Genomic DNA, 20,760 nt, shown 5'->3' with positions numbered 1-20,760 from the left:
ACTACACCAGACAGCATGTAAGACCAGCTCTTAATGATTCATGAATTTAATAAACAGAATTGCCAGTCAAGAGAGATTAGTGAAACATCAAATATTTCAAATAAAATGCAAATGCACTTTAGCACTTCTTTCGATGTAGTTTTTATTTCCCAGACTCAAATCACTATTTCACCCTCTGATCTAAGTAATTTTGTAGAGCAAGCCCGAGTGTCGTCAGAACTTTCCTGCTTCAGTGTTGAATTTGAATTGCCTTTGCACACTGAAGACTTTTAAAATACTTGAGATGCAGGTCTTCCAATCTACACTCTGCTCCTTTGTACGGGTTTCCTCACGTATTATCTAAGCCAGTTACAGCTTCTCTGCACAGCCAGATAACTTTTCAGCAGGACAACACTAAGTATTTGGCTTTTCCTGAGGAAAAGCTTAAAGAGCTACAAAACATCATAAGGTACAAAATACACTGAACTGCACATTACTGAAACAGAGCAGGGTCCTGAAGGAGTTAACTCAGAATACATGTTCTGAGTAAAAGAATTAAAAGAACCAAAATTCAAGGCAAGTGGAAGATAGCACCTGGCCAAAGAATGCTAACACACTTAACACAAAGAACATAAAGTAAGAACACAAGGAAATAAAGAACACCAAAAATGCTAACACACATACCTAAACAGACATAAGGAAGGGTTCCTTAAGGAATAAGTGGCAAAATAGGGGCATGAATCCAAAATCTTGCAAAATTCACCATCAGGAAGACAGCCAACTAAGAAAGTTGAAAAGTTCAAAGCGAGGAAGTCTTCTGGAATGGGACCCCTTGAAGATGAAGAAACAGGAATGACCCTCGAAACAGCACCCCAAAAGGACAACTCCGCCCAGACTCCACCCAAACTCTGCCTGCTATGAATATTATAATGAAATGTTGCAATAATATGAATATGCATGTAAAAAATGATGTAATCTCTCACAAAACTGTATAAATACCTGACTTTACACTGATAACTTTGGGCTAGTTTTGTCCAGCGTGAGTTAGCTAGCCCCCAGCGTTGCTCTCTAATAAATACCTTTTGCTGCTTAAAGACTCAAAACTGTCTCTGAGCAGTTTTCAATGTGCCTTTTCAGGTATCATTACAGGGATACAGCCAGAAAAAAACAGGTGAAAAAAAGCAGAGAAACAGAATTAAACTACCAATAAGAAGGGAAAATACTAAATATGGGTGATAGTAATGAGTCACTGATGAGACATTTCCCATCAGAACTCTCCTCCCCAAATACCTCAGTCCATATTCTACAACATGGATTTGTGTTGACCTTTCTCTGTCTATCATGTCTTCAGTTTATATGTTTTCTTCCATCTACATGTCTCTAGCCCAATAGAACAGATATTTTTAACTTCCTATTTACTTAGGGCAGCACATTCCATCTCACTTTCTGTATTTCTCCTTGTTAACACTCTCATAAGAACACTAAATAGGACTGAGAAGGGGTAGAAAAACCCAAACCAATGACTGGGATTTGTTGTTATTTTTGCCAGGTTTCATTTTCCTAAGGTAAGATCTATACACATGGGCTGGCACAACAAGTAAAATACTTCTTTCAGGAAAATGCACTCTTTACACTGTTTCCAGCACTGAAGTTTTGTTTGTTAACAGGAAAGATATACTATGGGTGAATATCTCAGGCTGCTCATTTATTGACCTCAGTTACATTACAGGTGCTGAAGTCTGAATAAGCAATTGATTTACACCACTGTTAAGTGCTGACATTTTTTTCCCCAACAAAGTTTAACTGTTCGTGCAGAAGCACTGCCTGATAAACAATACACCTTCCACTTGCCAAAGGTATCTCATGTTTCCAGCACGAAATACGGAGACACCTTATTTGCACCGGGACAAAGTTCCTGAAGTGTATTATGAGTACATTCAAATACAGCAACTGAATTGAGTTCAGCAGAAATCAGAGCAGTTTTTTTCACCTTCATGCAGAAGCACCTATTATAAGATGGAGCCACTCATATGACAACTGCCTAAACTAAATAGAGGATGAAATTTTTATGGATATCTTTATAGCAGACTTTCCTTCTCAACAGTTTATGTGATGCAGGCTGGACACTGGCAAACAATTCATCCTTTGAGCTACTGTCTGACATGATCTCACCTGTAACTTTCTCAGACTTCAGCAGGGATCTGGCTGGACAAATTAGTGTGGGGGTCAATGATCTGCTTTGTAGTCTGCCCTTCCCAATGGACCTCCTCATAACTTCTGGTCATTAGGCACAAGCGACATATGACTAGAATGTTGATACACACGTGGTCCCATGATAGGCAACCACAAACAGTATGCAGCAGACAGAAATTAATAGTAAATGTATTATGCCACAGAAATTTTGACCATGGACATCTTTGGTTTTGATCATATAGTCACTGAATTGTTAATTACTGCAAACTGATTTAATAACTTTACTAATAATATGAAAACGTACATTTCATATTCTTGATTATTAACAAAATGAGATATCATTGCTACTATCAGTTTTTGATAAATATTTAGGGGCATTTTCTTAAGAGAAATCATGCAGACCTTTATGATAGACTGAATCACAAAGAAAGGAATTTGGAAACATTTAAAGGCCAAATTGTGATTAATTGTATGATTATATATTTTAAGGGGAATAGCAGGCTCCTTTATACACTTTAAATTATTTTTTCTTGCATTTGAAAACAGTGAAGCTAGCAAAATGTTCAATGAATTGAAATGATGATTCTTCAAATAGGAATTTTCACATAAGGTACCTACTCCCAACAGCATGGAAACATTGCTCATCAGTGCTCATCTGGCTCCCAATCTAGTAAATTATTTAAAAATTATTTAAATATATGAGGTTAGTCTACAGTTAAATAACCAGGAATTTATGCTTTACTGCCTGAGAACCTTGTAAGGAATGAGTTAATAAATTGTTACATTTTTCTCCAAAGTCAAATAAAGCTTGAAAAATATTAACAAAGCTATGAAAAGTCCCCTTTTATCTGACACACATTGTTGCCATTCTTGCCTTAAAAATATGATTTAAGGAGTAAGGTCTGCTTATTCTTTCTGCCAAGGTCTCTCACTTACATCTGTCTAGATCTACTGATTTCACTCAGTAAACCAATATATTTTACTGTTATCACACATAATAAATGATGCACATTTCTGAGTTTTGAATTTGAATTTTTTTAAGGACATCTGCTTAAATGTTTTAGTCTCTGGAATACTAGGAAATGAAGAGAGACTCTAGTCATGTTTTCTTGTTGCGTTTTCTTAGAAAATGATTTGCAACTATCAATAGCTATTGACATAAGAAAAAAAAGTAACTTTTGCAGAGACCTTTGCATAACTATGCAATAAAGAAGTGCTTCAAATGTGTAAAAAACTAATGAGAAATCAAAAATATACTGCTGCCACTTACCGAGTTACAGCTGGACTATTCAAATATGGTCATAGCAGAAATAAATAATCATGTATTTAAGGCTTTATATTCTCAAAGCTCTTTACAAGTATTCATTACAGTGTTTCCAAAACAGTGAACAAGGAATAGTCACTCAGACTTACCCACATTTAATCTGCCTGTGACTTCTCCATTTGAATTGCGAGCATTCACAGTCACATTGTGAGTAGACTGGAGAAGCAGTGATGAGTCCTGAAATACGGAGAAAGCAAACACTACGTTAGGCAGAACAATTACAGTTGTTAACAATTTTCAAAATTTAGTCTAGTGTTGATATCGACTCAGTCACCAAAAGATCTTTGCAGCTACAAAACTATCCACAAATGTCATCAAATAATGTGGGTAGATATTTCTGATTACTTAACTGTATCAGATTTAAAATAAGAAAAAAATTTTAGGGAATAATTCAGGTGAACAAAATCTGTGTTACTGGACCAATGAACATGGCTGCTAACATTTTAACTTTCGGAAAAAATGCATAAGTACCGGATCTTCTACTATCTACAAGATAGCCATTTAATTGAGTGTGAGCATTCTACTTTGTGAATTCATACTGTTGTATTAATTCGGCAAGAAACATGCATGTGCCTTCTGCTTCCTCAGTGGTCCATGCAATCTCCAGGCTGTAGCTTAATTTTGGCACATGGCACTGACTCTCCTGGCAAGGAAGTTCCAACAGTGAGTGATGGAGAAAGTGGCAGAATGACTAGATCAATACTGACTTTAATAGATGACAGTACAAATAAGACTGTTAGTCTAAATTAAATTGTCTCCCAATCTGCCACTCTGAAGGATGACAGGAGTATATGAGTGCAATGAACAGCATCACCTTCTCGTCCACATCCCTGAATCATGACATGATCTGGGGCATTTGCTGAACAATCAGAGCCTCATGCCTACCCATCATTCTGTGCTACTGAAGGAAGCCAGGGCATGCCAAGCAGGTGTAATTGGCATCTTCATTCATGCCAACCACACTTCGCCACAATCCAGAAGAGCTATCGTAGGCAATTCAAAATTTCATGTCATTCTTAGACTGCAGCCAGAATGGAATTATTTCACCAGTGCCAAAACATCCCATTGTGTTAACTCATGGCTTGTTGTTCTGCTTGTTGAACTCTTCCCAGGTGATGTACCATTTCCATTACTTATTCCCAGACCTTACACTCTAACTCTCTGTACTTCAGGCCTGTTGGAGCCTCCCTAAGGTACTCCTTGTCTTGAACAGCAGTTGAACAACTGTTCTGAAAGACCTAGCTGCTCACTGTGCCCCACCAAATTAGATATACAGACAGTAATGAAACCAGTTCACAGCAAGAGACCTGGAAGGAGGCATTTAGAAGTATCCTAAAAATCTGTTAAGAAGGCACAGAGTGGGTTCTTCTTATGTTTTTTACTTGATTTACCACCCGAATTATCTTTAAATGCAGCTGATTTTCAGGGGGATCATAGTGGCCACTGTCTTTATCTGACATTAAGTATTTGAAAATCATCTGGGGAAAGAAGGTCTGATCATGCTCATGTGGATCAACAAATTGTAGATACACTGGTAGACTTCAAAAGATGCGAGGAAGTTTTTTGCAGCACAGGTGCTTTCACACTAAAGCACACTTTTTGTCTGAAGGACAAGAACTCAGTAACTGATAAAAATGCCTAAGCAGATCTCAGCTTCCGAATTACCAGGGAATACATGATATGAAGAGGGTATTAGCAAGCTGCCTGCTTGTGACCTCAGAGGAGATACTCGTTGCTAGATAAATGTGTTTGTAATTACTGGAATATTGTTAAAGATCAGTCTCTTTCACAGTTGTGGCTTCTGGTACTTTTCCTGGACAAGAGAGCCTATGCGGCACCTTGAAGGGCTAACCCTTGAAAATAACTCCCAAGTCATGTTCTCATTGTAATGTAATACTTCAGAGTATTAGATAACCTCAGAATTTTGAACACATTTTATATGATGAATTTTATTACAAACACTTATCTAATGACAGTGGTAGAAGCAATACAGAGTACAGAGTCAAACTTACACTTTTTTAAAAAACCAAAACCCCAGTATTTTACAAGTAGGAAGACAGACTCTCTCAAAAGAAGTCACTAAGTGAGCAGAAGAAATGAATCTCATTTTGTAAATTGTATCAGGAAAAAGTGAAAGCTAACAAAATCTAAAAAAAAGAATGTCTTAGGAAAAAATTAAGCAATGTGTTAAAATGAACATTAATGGTAACAAGTCAGTATGAAGTGGAAAAAGAAGTCAACAAAGATTGGGTGAATATAGCACCTTTAAGTAGATGTCTAAATGACACCCAAATCTGGGTATCTTTATTACATTTATTTGCTTGCCACTGGTTGATTTAAAAAACAAGTTAGTAATTTGTAATATCAAATGTAAATGCTAATACACTGTTTTCTAATCAGTAGCTGCCACATTAATTAAAATCTAGTAACATTAAAAAAACCCTCATCTTTTATCTTTCATTGAAAATGTATTAGCAAAGATGCAACGGTGTTGCCTACAACTCTGTGTTGAACTCATAATGAAGGCATAAACTTATAATAGGCTCCAGAGATGATACACAGCAAGTAGATTTTCTGCTACATATTGTCTCAGCACTTTGAAGACCTCATTAGGTGAGAAAAGCTGTTAGGAGACCTCAAGGAGAAAACTATTAAGGAAAGGGATAAAGCTCCTATGATAGCTGTGATGGGCCCAATTCTCTAAGACAAACTTAAAAACAGAAGGCATAACAAATAAGTAACTTTATGAGAATAAATATATAGATTGCACCCAGGAGATTAAGCTACAGGCAATTAAGCCTCTAGAGAGTTTAAATATTTGAAAAAGCAAGGAAACAAACAAACAGAAAACCTCTGATGAACTATCAGTGGGCCAAGACAAGCAGTAGCCTGAAGGCTCTAATTAATGCATACTACTAATGATCATGATGGGTCATTACCCAGCTAAGCTCATATTAGATGCTGCCACACCTCTTTCTTCCTACGTTCTACAAAATGTATTAAGAGCTGAAAGGAATATTAAGAGAGCACAAATGGTAGCTTAACGTTGCATAACGATGTTTGGGAATAGAGAAAGTTCTTAAGTATTAGCTATGCTGGTCTTACAAAGTTACATGTCTTACTGGATAAACAACCTCAAGGGAGCTTCATTTAAGCACATAAATAGTTTTCCCACTGCCTATCAAGCAGAAAAGAATATAGCATAAGAAATAGAATGGAAATACAGATTCAGTAAGGAAATTTCACTGTCTTAATTAAGAGCTGTTCCTGATACTGGAAATACTTGTTGCAGAAAGAGAGGAAAACAAAGGCTTAATATAAGTAAAATATTTTTGCATTACTTAAATTTTAGTAATCAAGTATTTTAACAACCTCATTCTGAAATGTTTATTTACATTTTCTCTTGCTGTAGCAATACAAACAGTTTTTCTGTAGGTTCAGAAGACTGGCTATTTCTTCTTGTTTGAAGATATGAAAGCACCATATTTGGCTTTTACTGCCCCTAAAATAGTATTTTATTAAATGAAATGTCCCACTGGTTACTGATAACATTCATAAAATAAGGCTTTATATTGTGAGAGTTTAGATTATGGTCAATAGATCTGAAAAATATTCATTTTACTGGACAAAAGTAGATAACCCTCTGAAAAAAAATTCACTGCAATAAGTTTCAGAGTCCCCCTGGATAATTAAAAAACAATTCAGATTCTCTTTTTGTTTTTTTAAACCTACTACTTACACACAAATCTTTAGTAACATTCCCATTCTTGGTGACATTTTAAGGTTAATCTGTTTGATCTATATTTTCTTTCATTATGCTATTCTTTTTTTTACCTCAATAACAACAACAACAACAAACTTTTCTGTCTATGTAAACAAGATTAAATCTTAAATCTTTCTATTTAGACTTGTAGATCTTATATACACAAAAATATAAAGATATCATACATTTGATAATGTTGTTCTAGAAGTGAGAAAATCTAAATTTATTAGGGAAATTGTATTTTTCCAATGGGGTCCATTAATTTTAGAGATACTGAAGCTATTCTGTAGTGGATGAATAAACAAAACAAACAATTTCATAGAGAAGCCTGTGTTTTAAAATAATCTCAGTTAAATGAAAATCTTTCCACACACTCTTAAAATTTTGGCATTACTTATATGACAACCTTTATAAATCCTTTTTGAGCTACTGCTTATGACATGTCTAAGAGATAAATGTTAATTCTGCCATAGCATCAGAGCACTGACCTCAAAGTATGCAGAAATATGTGTGTAAATAGCATTATTGAAAGATTATCTGCTTACCACTCTAGAATGGATTTCTTTGGCATAAAGAGGGAATAAGAATTCAGACTCCCCTTCCAGTCGAAGACCTTCTTTTGTAACACGCAGGTGTCCCATTCCAGTCTAAGGAGAAGAGGGAAGAATTATGGATATTTTGTTACTGTTACTGTATTTCTTTTCTGTTCTTTTCACAAACTAAAAATTCTTTTCACAAACTAAAAATTCTAGAGCTGCCTGCCTCCAGTCTACTGATAAAGATACAAATAGTAATGCGTTCAAAATTTTAAGAATTCCTTATTTCTTCCAGGAGTAATTTTCTTTGAGAAATTGTGTGTTTCAAAAAGTTATTAGACTTGGTGACCTTTTTTTTCCTTTTTTTTTTTTTTTCTTCTTGGAGGAGGGAGTGGGCAGTGGGCAGGGATACAGTATTACAGTCCTTACCTTAAAAAGAAGTACATTTGTACTGGCTGTGCTGAAATAGCTTTTGTACTCATCTTCTAAAAATGTCACGAACAATAAACTTCTACATAATAGTACTCACATAAAACAAACCTTATATTAACATGTCAAGGTTTATTCTATCAATAATGTATTTTACAAAGAATGTAGTACTTCTAAGCCTACTGAAGAGGCAAAGAGGGATTTATATTTGCTCCCCTTTTCAGAAATTACCTCCTTTTTAATTAATTTTTAATTCATTCGTTTAGGTATTTTCTCCTCTAATTGTAGGTCAAGTCTCTATCTCTCACAGTATCATGTACCTTTTTCTCTATCACCTCCTTCTTAATTTTTGTACCTTCATCATTCTCTCTTAGTCACTCCCTCCTCATTTCAGCCCAATTGTGCTTTCCAGCTGATACCTTCTGTCATTCTTTTTACTTTCTTTCATCATTATCATATTATTGATAATGTGAAAATGAGTGAGGAATTACTTCAGTAAGTACATCTGAGGACTTCCAGGCTTCTTCAGCTGCAAGGTATTTTACAGGTATTTAGCTCATTTGTAAAGCATTCACCCCTTTTCCTGCCATAAAAAGTGACAGAAAACATAACAAAAAAGTGCATCTTTATAGCTTGGCCATATGTGAAAATATTTCAAGATAACTGCCTCAAACTACAAGGAGTAAGTGGGAGGGCTCAATTAAAAAAAAAAAAAAAAAAAAAAAAAGTTTTCATACTGTTCTCCACATAAGCAGAATAGATACATAGCAAGCCACTGATGATATATCAATAACCTGTTCATCTAATGAAATATGCTTACCACTGATGGAATTTATAACTTAAAGAGACTGTAATTGTTTTAAAATATATGATCTGTCTTATTAGATTGTGTGTTATATATATATGTAATGCTAAATAACATGACAAGCCAGCCTTCAGTGAAAAACCAGAGCTATTTTTCTTTTTGAGCAGGCTTGAAAAGAGACACAGAGAAAAACAAGCTTTGCTTAAATTCCCTAAGGTAAGAAATATTCATTCACTCCCCTGGGAAGTACAACTGCAATTTTTCCTCAGCAAGGATTTGTTTCAGGAAATAGGCTTTTAGAATAGCTATTTATGGAATCTGTTTTTCAGGGTCAAATATTTTACTGCTTTGAAATATATAATGTACTGACTTTTCTCAGTGGAATTAAACACAACTTCTAAATTCTAGACCATTGTGAAGCTTTTAAAAAGTACCCACTATATACTGATATATTCCATGAAGCAAAATTAAAATAATACCCACGATGAGCCCCCTATGGTTTACATATTGACAATTTTAGCCAGCACTAACTGATTTAGAAATATGTTTTTCTATTGAAGACTATGGACAGTTTTTTCTAATCTGTAACACAAAACAGATACCACCTGAACGTCATAAAACCACAGTCTTTTTAGTTTTAAGACAGAAGTTTTAAGACAAACACTTTGGAAAAATATGACATGAAATATCAGGACATTCTAAAGACTTACGGCCAAAAAACATCTTTAATTAACCAAATTTAGGGTCTCATAATTTGGTCTGACCTCATGCTTTCTCCCATCAGGTAAAAGTAGATTATATTAGCTACTGGGTTTAAAGATAGATTGAATATTTTTATGGAATATAAAGAACCAAATAATATGTTATAGAGTAAGTACAAAAAAAGCTACATTGACAAATCTGAAATTTAAGAAGGCAGAGGAAGAAGTAGCAATTAAATCTTGCTCTGAAGCAGACTGGGGAAAATTAACAAACTCCTTGATGGCAACTCCTATTCTGCCTTTAGCAGGAAGAAATTTTTAGTAGAGACAAAAAAATTACATGGAAAGAGATTATGCAATTTACTCAGCACCCTCTTTCTAATGGATTCAGATTTCTCAACAATGATTATTCTACAAATGCTACATATGTCTTTGACATAAAGAATAATATGCTGTATGACAAAACTTAGCACTTTCAAGCTATCTGTAAGTTCAGATTTTTAAATAAATCTAGTCATATCACTCAGGATTACTTTGTAGAAGTATGCCCTCCAGTACGTCCCATTTTCTTCATCAGATATTTCATTTAAGCATGGACACAAAGCTCACATTCTCACATATTTGCATAAAAGCCTCATTATCAATTCTCACTGACCACTTGGGAAGCACAAAACCAGGGAAATTTAGACTTGGGTTATATACATAAATGACGATCTGTGATGACTAATATAAACTTTGCAATATAAATGCAAACAACAAAAAATGCGGATTTCATACAATGAAATTACCATTGTGATTGTAAACAATTATTATGTCCTCAGTACCATGATATTTGAGGATCTTAAGATTGTAAAAGTACTGAGTAATGCAGTACTGTGAGATGGGGAAATTCCATTATTCCCCTTTTAGATTTGGCAAATTGAAGTTACACTGAATATGAGAGAGGTATTTAGGATAAATGATCACCTAAATGCGCTGAGATTCAGTGCTAAGTTCCTTGAATACACAGAGCCCAATTGTTATACTTATGTTCTCTCAACAATCACTCTGTTTCTTATATTACTAGTTAGGAGAAGCCAATTATTATTTATTGTGACTTCCTCAGTGTTAAACAAACTTGTGCTTTCAGTTTCAAGGATTTGATTCTGTTCCTATTCTAATAATTGAATAAAAATATTTCTATTGACTTGAGGAAGGGGTCCAAACATCAGTGAGATGTGGACTTGGATGCACTTATAAAACAAGACATTGATTAGGGTGAGGGGAAAAAAAAAAGCTTCATTAAACATAGCAGATGTACAGCATATTTGGATTCCAGTTTTCCTGATGCTAGTGACTGTCACTGTGTGAGTGTGCTGGCCCTGAGCTGTAACACAGTGCTGTACCTACAGCTGCAACTCCCATTTCCTAATTACTCAAAGCCCCAAGTGAGGCAGGGACTCAGTTGTACAGAAGAGAAGGATGAAATGGCCTCTCTGTAAGACAGTAAGCAGATTTAGTTATTGCTGCAAGGAGTTGATTAGTGTGGAAACTGCTGGCAGCTGCCAAATTCTTATGCACCAAAGATGCAATTTAGCATTAGTGTTCACAAAGGTGTGACCAGTTTTCATTTCAGAACTGCTAGGCATATTCTAATTGAAGCAACAGGATGTCTTCAACCACAGTACAAGATTTTTTAATAATCTGAAAATGTTCCCTAGCAGGTAAATGCTTGTAGAAACAGAGACAAGGCCTTCTACAAAAAATTCAAGCTCTGAATGGATTCAAGCCTCATAAAAACTCATCAAAATCCTCCTTGATTGAGAAATCCTAGTCTAAAAGGCATTTGACAGCTATTCAGTGAACTACATACATAGGCATACTCCAAACCACCTGAAATAAATAGCCACCACTATAGAATTCAAGACACATTTTGTTATGGAACATCCGGATGGAAGGACTATCTTGGATGTGTTATCATTCTCTCAGACTCTAAACACAGACTCTAGACTACTAGGAGTGGAAAACAAGCAGATGTAGCTTTAGGGCTCTTGCAGTCACAGTGATTTACTCTCAGGTAGCTAAGCCTCTTGCTGTCTATGACATACGGAATTGCAAGAGCATCAGATGATTTATTTGGGATTTATCTCCCAATATGACAATGTAGGTCTGCTGCTGCAGGCATGTGGCCCTCAGAAATGAGCATGAGGCATGGGAGGCATTGATTCAGTTTACAATGAGTATTTCTAGTCACCTACATTTAATCAATAACTGTAAATTATATTTTTCTACCAACACAGAAACTGATACACACGTGGGCTCACTATATTTAGTCAATTGCTCTTCATATCATATGTCACATCATGTCATTTCATCATTTGGCACCTTCTCAGCATTAGACTCAAATGCAGTCCTCAGACTCCTCTAGACAACAGAAATTAAACTTCTGGTTCATGTATCAGCTAATAGCTGCACAGGAAGATATGTATTTTCTTCTTCTGGGAAGAGACCAAATACTGGAAAGACAGGCCAACACATGTGCTAGCATGGTTATAACAAAAAATTCTCAAAGTTGATTCAAATATTAGCTTTAACACGCATTCAATTCAAATCAAGTAGCTTCTGTCTCAGGAGTTAATAACATGTTTGATTTGCAGTATCTGCTCCCTGAATATTCAACTTTTCCAAATATTAAAAATCCTCACATGCTGTAGGGGCTGAATGGAACTGATAATGACATTAACTTCAGAGTACAGAGGATGCAGAGGATTTCCACTCAGTTAATACCTTTTCTTACTTATAGGATATTTACATCCTACTTCTAGGCCAGACCAGGGAAAGACCTTGGCAAGTTCAGACCAAGACATCAACTGTTGTGCCCCAAAGCTAGTTCAATTAATGGCTTTATAGATCCACCTTTCACTGCAGTACTTCTTGCAGCAATTGCTATTTAGAGAACTTGCTTTGCAAACAAGAGTGTACTGTTTCATTGAGATAATAGGACTGTGGGTAGAGATTGTTAAAGAGCAATCAGCAAAACAGGACTGGTAATGAATCTGATGAAACTCTCTGTTTGACTTACAATATCAATTTTGGAGCTAAGTACGTGCTTGGTATAATAATAGCCTCATCTCATTTTCTGCCGCAAGGACTCTACTTGCTGGGCTCAGACAGAGAAGGTTATCCAACTCATCTGCCTAGGTGACAGTGGAATCTTTGACAGAAAAGACAATGGTCAAATCGGAGCAACAGCAAGCACCCAAGGTATAGAACTTGTCTCACAAGTTTTAGGGCTGGATACAGACGTAAATACCCTTTGTAGATGAGACTAAAAAGTGGGTTGATAACATTTCATGATCTAGAAAAGTAGATGGCTACTGTGTACTCAACAATTTTGTAAGAAAACAGCTATGAATGATGCAAATTCACCATACAATTGATAGCTGCTTATCTTTTATAAGATTTCTGTCATGAAATAGGATTAATATTTAAGATGCATAATTTCAACATATTTTCAGGTCCTCTTTATTCTGATATACAGAATAACAAAGTTCCTTATATAAAGAAAGGTATTAATTAAAACAAGTGTTACTCAAGAAGAAAAAGTCTCTTCTCAAAGCAGGTTCAGTTCCACCTTAATTTCCTTGTTTAGGAAGGACCATATTCTGTCTTTGGTTCCGTACTGCACAAATATTTAAAAGCTGGATAATAATCAGATACTAAAAATGCTATTACATCTGGCATTACATCTCCTGTGTTAGAAAAATAGACTATTAAAAATAGACTGCTACTCCCACTGCTACATATATTTATTCAGGAATTAAGTTTTTGTAAATTGGCTAATTAATTTTATTATTTTAACATTTCTAATTATGCAACTTAGTTGAAGAAATGGAATTAATATTTTCCTTTGATTTGTAGAGGTTGTCAAAAGGATATTCCTAAATCAAGTTCTTAAACTTGCATGTACACCATAATCTCATTGTACTCAGACTTTTAATAACTCATTATCAGTATTATAAATTATTCCAAAAATACATTTTAAACAAGTGTTCTTCCACACTCTTACATGCACATAATTTGATTCATAATATAATTCAGATGAATCAAATGCTTTAATAAAATACATTTTATATATATGTAAATAGGTATCACTACTGAGAAGTCTTACTTTCTTTAGTAACAGATTTCCCTCAGTAAGTGTCTCAATATCTTTCCATCCAACTATTAGTCTTTGCATAAAATAGTTAAATATTTGCCATCTGATAGAGACAATGGGAAAGACGGTAGGCAAATTGTTTTTAATTTAATAGAAAAATAGCAAAATAGAGCTGTTCAGAATTATTTAGAGTAGAAACTATGGAATATTCATGTTCTGACATGATGAATTAGGATGAGAATTTATGAATAATTAAATAATTTATTTCATTTGAGCATTAAAATAATGCAACATTCTCAAAATGGCAACTAATTCCATGGAAAATCCAGTGTTAATCACCAAATGCATGAAAAAGCTGTACAAGTTCACTAATATATGTCTCTGTAGTGAAGGAGAACTCTTGCCTTGAATAACTGTTCTTTACTGTACATTTTCATTGCTGTCTGGTCTGATTTTAAATGTTCCAAACAATTGAACATCTCCAATGTAATAAAGCATGATATTACATAGTCTAGTAAGTCTCATTGTCAGAAAGTTTTACCTATTAAAATTTTACTTTCTTAATTAATCCCATTACTCGTTGTGTATTTTATATTTCCTTAAGCAATTCCCTTTGTCTTTGTTGCCTAAATTTGTCTAGTGTTTAAATAGTAGTTTACACGAGTTTTTGATTATAAAAGCAGTTATTTTATTTCAAAATACATGTAGTATTTGTAGATTTAGACCAGCATCATTATCAGCCAACTAATATGTATATGTAGTAAGATTATACCTTGTTTCCTTTTCAACAATTCTTATTAAATGAAATATCAACAAATTGTTATTGCCTTATAGAAAAACTTGGAAAATAATTTAAAAAAATTTTAATACTTTGTCTATATTCACTGTTAATTGCCCATGAGAGCCCAAAAGGATTAAAAGGCTGCTATGTCTGTAATAAAATTTCTGAGAACAGCTACACAGGTAGAGCACTCACTAATTACAAGGAAGCCACAAGAAGAAAATACCTGTGAATATTATTTGGAAAACCCTGTATCCTTTTGTCTAACTATAGCAATTTTCCTATTTACTCCAGCGCCAGAAATTTACGTGCATAAAAGTGAAGTCCACTCTCTAGCTTAAATGTGCAGAGACCCTCGCAATTCTTGTTGCCTGTGTCTCTGTGTCTCAATGAAGTGCAGGCACAAGATCAGGTTCAACATCTGTCCTGTTCTCAGGAAAAACCACGCTTAGAATATGCACTAATAGACTGGATATTGTGTACTTGGCCCTCCATATACGTAGTTAATTCTTGTCGTGATAACTTGTGGTTCTAATGCTTAGTATTGAGACTTGACTTTCTTCTTGTTAGTGACTCAAACTCAAGGAAGGTTTAACATGGATGGTAGGAGAACTTGGGATTGAGTGCAGATTCGAATCATGTTTGACTGACAGTGCATCTAAAACTATAAAACCCTGTTTACTTCCCTTACACTGTGCTTAAAGTTTTTGCCAGAGAAAAACCAGTGCTATGTGCCAAACTCCACGCTGAAGAAAGGCAACTAGTTATCCTGGGGAATACTCTAGTTGCACTACTAGCTGTCCTTATCAATATAAAAGAGCACAATCACCTTTCTTATTCCAGGAGACCATGATAGCTGGGACATCCACTAAAATCCATGGAAAACATAGGTTTCTCCATCAGAGGCTAAGACAAGTTAGGAATAATCTTTTTGACACACAACTGTTCTTGGTGTTATGATAACGTAGAAGAACCTAAATAATAGTTATTATATTTAATAATTGAATTAATCAGGGGTTTCTGAATAAAATTTGCTAGAGCATTAGAAATGATATTCGTCTGACCAGGTGCATTTTTCACACCTGAGTTTTAGAGCACTAGACAATCCTGGACTAGGACTAGCCTATCTCCAGCCTGTCTAAGCCCCTCTGAATGGCAGCCTGAGCCTTGAAAGTATTGAATGGTACCCCCAGATCGGTGTAACCTGCAAACTTAGTGAGCAAGCATTCTGCTACCTCTTCCAAGTAATTGATAAAGTGGTTGAAAAGGACCAGTGACAGGACAACTGCAATGCTTACTACTGGCCTCCATGTAGACTACAATACTTTAGTATCTACCTTCCAAGACTGACTATTCAGGCCATTTATCTTTAATACTTAGCTGTTTGTCCACTCTTCATGACTGTAATGTCCTAACTAGGGTTTAAGAATATTGTTGGGAGAGAGTCAAAAGCCTTGGTGAAATCAGGGTAAATGATATCTTGTGCCCTCCCTTATTTCAGACATTTTACCATAGAAGGTAATCACACTGGTCAGGCATCATTCACCCTTAGTAAATCCATGGCCTCCTTTTTGAACACAAGTGTAACACTAGCACTCCCCCAGTTATTGAGGATTTCCCCAGTCTCCAAAACCTGTCAAACATTGCAGGAGGTGACTGCCACGGAATCAGACAGTTCTCTCTGCACCTATGGATGCAGACCACCTTGTTGCCATTTGCTCTTTGTAATCTTGACTGAGGCTTGAGTTTTGGGTTTTCCTGGAGAGGAAGCCTGGCCCAGACCCAGACAATGTTTCTAGATTTCTTCTTTGTAGCCTGTCTTTGCTTCCAAGTCTTCTATACCCTGAGATCAGCTCAGCTGTTTAGGGCATGGTGTTAATAACATCAAGGTTGTGGGGTCAATCCCTGTACAGGCAAGACTCAACACTCAAGAGTTGAACTCTATGGTGCTTCCCTTCCAACTCAGAATATTCTGTAATATTGCTTTTTGCATTGAAGCTCCGTCACAAGTAACCTGCCTACATTTGGAGGATACTGTCCTTAAACTTCATCAAGCTTTTCTGTGTGCCACCTTTAACTGTCCTATCCAGAAGCTACTACTGACACCCTCTAGAAATCTTCACTGCTTCGATCCTGTCATGCTTGTCCTTTAAACAGACATAAGAGACATTAAAGTTCCCCTCTTTCAGACTTACTGGACCCTTCAGAATTGTCCATGGGACTTCTGACATCCTCGCCTTGTTGCAGCCCTAAATCCCTTATGATTCTTAGTTTCTAAACTTTTACAGCTAGCAGTCCCCTTTAGTTCTCAGAAAGCTTCATTATGTTAAGAATGGAATCTGGAATTTCCATTACATGCAAAATTTGATATGTTGTCCAGGGGAAAAAAACCGTAACCATTTTTCAAGCTGCTTTTCATGCAAAAATAATGCTAGTTTTAAAATTACTCTGTTTCACCTTATTCACCAAGCTCAAGGCATAATTATTTGATTCTTTTTTCTCTGAAACAACTGAATATAATGAATTCACAGGTTTCTTCTCTCATCTGCACAAAAAAACTTGAGACTCTATCCCTCTGAACTCCAAAAGAGAAAAGGAAAAAAAGAATGAGGCATATCTGATACCTTTGAATCAATGTGCACAATTTGGAGATGCTAATATGTAATTGGGGTAGTATGAGAAAAGGAATATATTCTCTTTTAGTCTAGATTTTATGAAATGAAATGAAATTCTCTTCAACTTATCTTCATTTAATGCTGAAGGCCTCTCAAACAATGGGGTTTAGAAAATTTTCTGTCTTTTATCATTCTTCCAAATTCCTACAACGAGATCAGAATCTATTCCTGTTGCAGCATATCTGTGTCTGGTTCATGATCTCCTTTATCAGCTTAGTTTCTTGGCTAGTATTTATCACACTGTCTGAGTTTTTGGGGCTTCAGACAGGACATGTGTGCATAGATTAATTCTAGGCCAGAGCTTGCTGAAGCTCTGTTTATAATTTCATCATTATTTTAATTTGGATCTCTGAATAGACATAGCATCTGATTTTTGTATACTGCAAGTTATTATTTAATGAAAGATTAAAGGATGCTTTACAGAAAAAGAGAACAATTTTCATACTATAAAAGAAACCTAAATGTCAAAATAACAAGTTGGTAAACTTTGAGTGGGGTCATGAAAAGGCTGTGCTATAGAACCAGGCTGATCAATCACTAAAGCACCAACACCCTTATGCACAATACTGAAAAATTCTTTTCCTAATAAAACTACCTACTACAGTCATGCTATGTTTAAAGTTTACTTTGAGCATAAACTCTCTCCAGAACTGTACTATAAAAATATCTTTTAAAATGTTTGCCATGTTTTTTCTAAATATGTTTATCAACTGTAGTGAGAATGCAACTTGTTTCTTGTATTATCTTACAGAGAAAAGAGTTGTTACCATCTTATTACCTATCAGAATATTGGTAAGAGGCATAACATTTTAATGTATTTTTTTAAAACTAGGAACAAATATTTTTAAAGTATTAACTAAAAATACAATATCTATTATGAATATTAAACAGTAAGTCCTGCAATCTCTACACAATATACTAGAACACATAATAAATATCAGAAGCGTTATCATGATCAACAGTCCGGTATTTGCTAAATAACTGATGATTACATAGGATAATAATTCACAATTACTTTTAGCTCTTGTCAATAATGGGAATGCTTAATTGGATAAGTGGGATATATATGAATCAACTGATTTCCTAAATAGCAAATATTTGTCAAGCTTGGAAGTCACAAATCATAAAAATCTAATTCTGACAACATATTGATACTTCTCTTTTTCAAAAAGGAACAAAAAACCTGGATGCATAAGGGCTTAATTCCACCAGATAATTTCTATGACTGTTACACTAATTCTCTACAAATGGTGTTTAGACACAGGACAGGTTTGTGATGTTTCAATTATACTTCTAGACTTTGAATATGCAGTTAACATTTACACTCTTTCTTAGACTTAGCAGCTAGCAGTGCTTCTCTATGATTGTCTGGGTACCTTTGGAGTTAATTCTTGTCTTGACAGACGTTATTGAAACAATACTCAGTAAAAAAAATTCTCAATGATGTTCATAATGGTGTCACAGGTACTTTTTCTGAGGATTGTGACATACATGTGTACTTTGCACAAATGTATTTATAGTTGATATTTAGCGGAAACTTAGTTATTTCCCTAGAATTGGTCTTCATTTAGTGACAGAGGTATAATAACAATAGATAATGAAAACTTTAGCTACTCTCTTCAGTAGCCAGGGCAGACTGTAGAAATATATTATTATTGTTTTTCTTGTAATAAGTCTATTCAAATCATCTGTGTATCACAACTGCATGTTAGGAACAAATTAGCTTAGCTTCAACATTCACTGATGCATATTATTGCATGATTAAAGTCATATCTTGCAGACTTCTAAAACTTACCCTTTAACCTAGTACATGCAAAGTTACATTATATGACAGTGGAGAGCTATGAAATTTACTTCTGAATTATATAGCTGCTTAGCTTCAAGTATGATGTAGTGATAATTACTTCTGAGTTGTAATTAACTGGGTAAATAAATTTTTAAATTTTAGATGCTGATAAATAAGAGAAGGAAGCTAAATAACCATAAACTGTCTGCAATATTTTAACACTAAGGAATTTGCTATGAGATAAAGTTACAGCAAACACGTTTATAAAATATCAACTAAACAGAAACACATTTATAAAATATCAACTGAGCACAGACTATGAGACAGTAGTAAAATACATTCTCATAGAATGGTTAGAATTCATCGCAATAGAAGGTATCAACAACCTCAGTATTTCAAAAATTATTCTCGGTACAGAAATTACATATAAGGAAATTTGTTCAAAGATAGATATTTCTGACATACTTTCAACCAAAGTACAAGTCACAGTTGAGAAGAAAGAAAAAAGAAACATCTATTACATACAGAGAAGCTGATGTACATGCAAAATAAGTGAATTGGTGAGGCAGGGAAAGAAAGAGAAGATGAAAAGAATGGAAAATTAAAAAAGACACTTACTGGGGAAAACCACATCACTTTAAGAATCCAAATTGTCAAAGAAAAATTCACAACTAGGATGATAAGCAGGAGGAGAACAAATAGGTAGAGGCAACGTTTTCTCCAGCCATAAATTCCAATTTTGTAGACATATTCATTCTTCGGCCTCTCTAGGCTAGTGCCTGGTGTCGTTGTAGTGTATTGTTCACGTACCATCTGCTATGTAAAGGAAAAAAAAGGACTGCTTAGTTTCTTGATTTAAATGAAAATATTTTATAATACTCTTAGGAAAATATGAAGATATAATTGTAATAGCAAATTACTAGAAATTAGAAACTTGTATGAAGTTTTACCCGGAAAGCATTTTCATCATGTCCCACTCAGCTTACATCTTGGTTTTTGGTACACACAACGTGATGTTTCAATATATGAACTGTATCAACTGCTGTTTTCAGGAGACTTAAATTTATTTCTTCCTATAAAGAATGGCAACATTTTCCTCCCATTTGTCATAATATTCTAATTCTTCCAGCACAAAATATTTCACAGGATTGTGTAATAATCTGCGGCTCACAGATCTGTAAAAATAGTTACAAGTTATAACAGTACCTTGGAAGCACAGGTTTCAAAAGACTTCTCTATACTCTATCCTTGACTCAGTAATAATATGCATTCTTTGTGTTGCCAGACTTAACTGTGTATCAGTTAGAATGCCAATATATATTAAGCTTCAGAATATGTATGTAAAGAAATGAAATGGTTCTCAATTCATCAGATATTTTTATTTAAAGATATATCAACAGTAAAAACATTACTTCACTTTATACTATAGTTCTTAAAGAGGCATTTTTTGAATTTAAAGGAATCTTAAAGGATTGCATTTCCTTAAAACTTGAGGATATTCACTAAGTTCCACCTTTACAGCACAGAAATCACCAATAATTCAAACCATTCATTAAAATTTACAGTTTCAGCCAAAAGAATAAAAACTCAGCAGCTGAAGCTGCTTATCAAGAAAAACAGTGGGTAATATCTGCTAATTCAGACTGATAG

At 34.8% G+C, this 20,760-nt stretch overlaps 1 protein-coding gene across 8 annotated transcripts in view; it reads right to left on the bottom strand.

The window, feature by feature from the left end:
• SGCG (sarcoglycan gamma) overlaps nucleotides 1-20,760 on the bottom strand; it is a 109,908-nt gene that overhangs the window by 37,056 nt on the left and 52,092 nt on the right. For 4 of the 8 annotated variants that reach the window (XM_050333176.1, XM_050333177.1, XM_050333178.1 and 1 more), the window contains 3 exons: nucleotides 19,729-19,926; nucleotides 7,805-7,906; nucleotides 3,586-3,673 (listed from right to left, as the gene is read on the bottom strand). In XM_050333176.1, the coding sequence (XP_050189133.1) occupies nucleotides 3,586-3,673; nucleotides 7,805-7,906; nucleotides 19,729-19,923 (385 nt within the window). In that variant the 5' untranslated portion in view covers nucleotides 19,924-19,926. The remainder of the gene's footprint in view (nucleotides 1-3,585; nucleotides 3,674-7,804; nucleotides 7,907-19,728; nucleotides 19,927-20,760) is intronic. The other 4 variants (XM_050333179.1, XM_050333181.1, XM_050333182.1 and 1 more) reach the window with 1 other exon arrangement.

This window comes from Myiozetetes cayanensis, unplaced genomic scaffold (genome assembly GCF_022539395.1).
Source record: "Myiozetetes cayanensis isolate MyiCay16 unplaced genomic scaffold, myiCay2020 scf5-8, whole genome shotgun sequence".
Taxonomy (NCBI): domain Eukaryota; kingdom Metazoa; phylum Chordata; class Aves; order Passeriformes; family Tyrannidae; genus Myiozetetes; species Myiozetetes cayanensis.
This window is presented reverse-complemented; position numbering and strand designations above follow the sequence as displayed.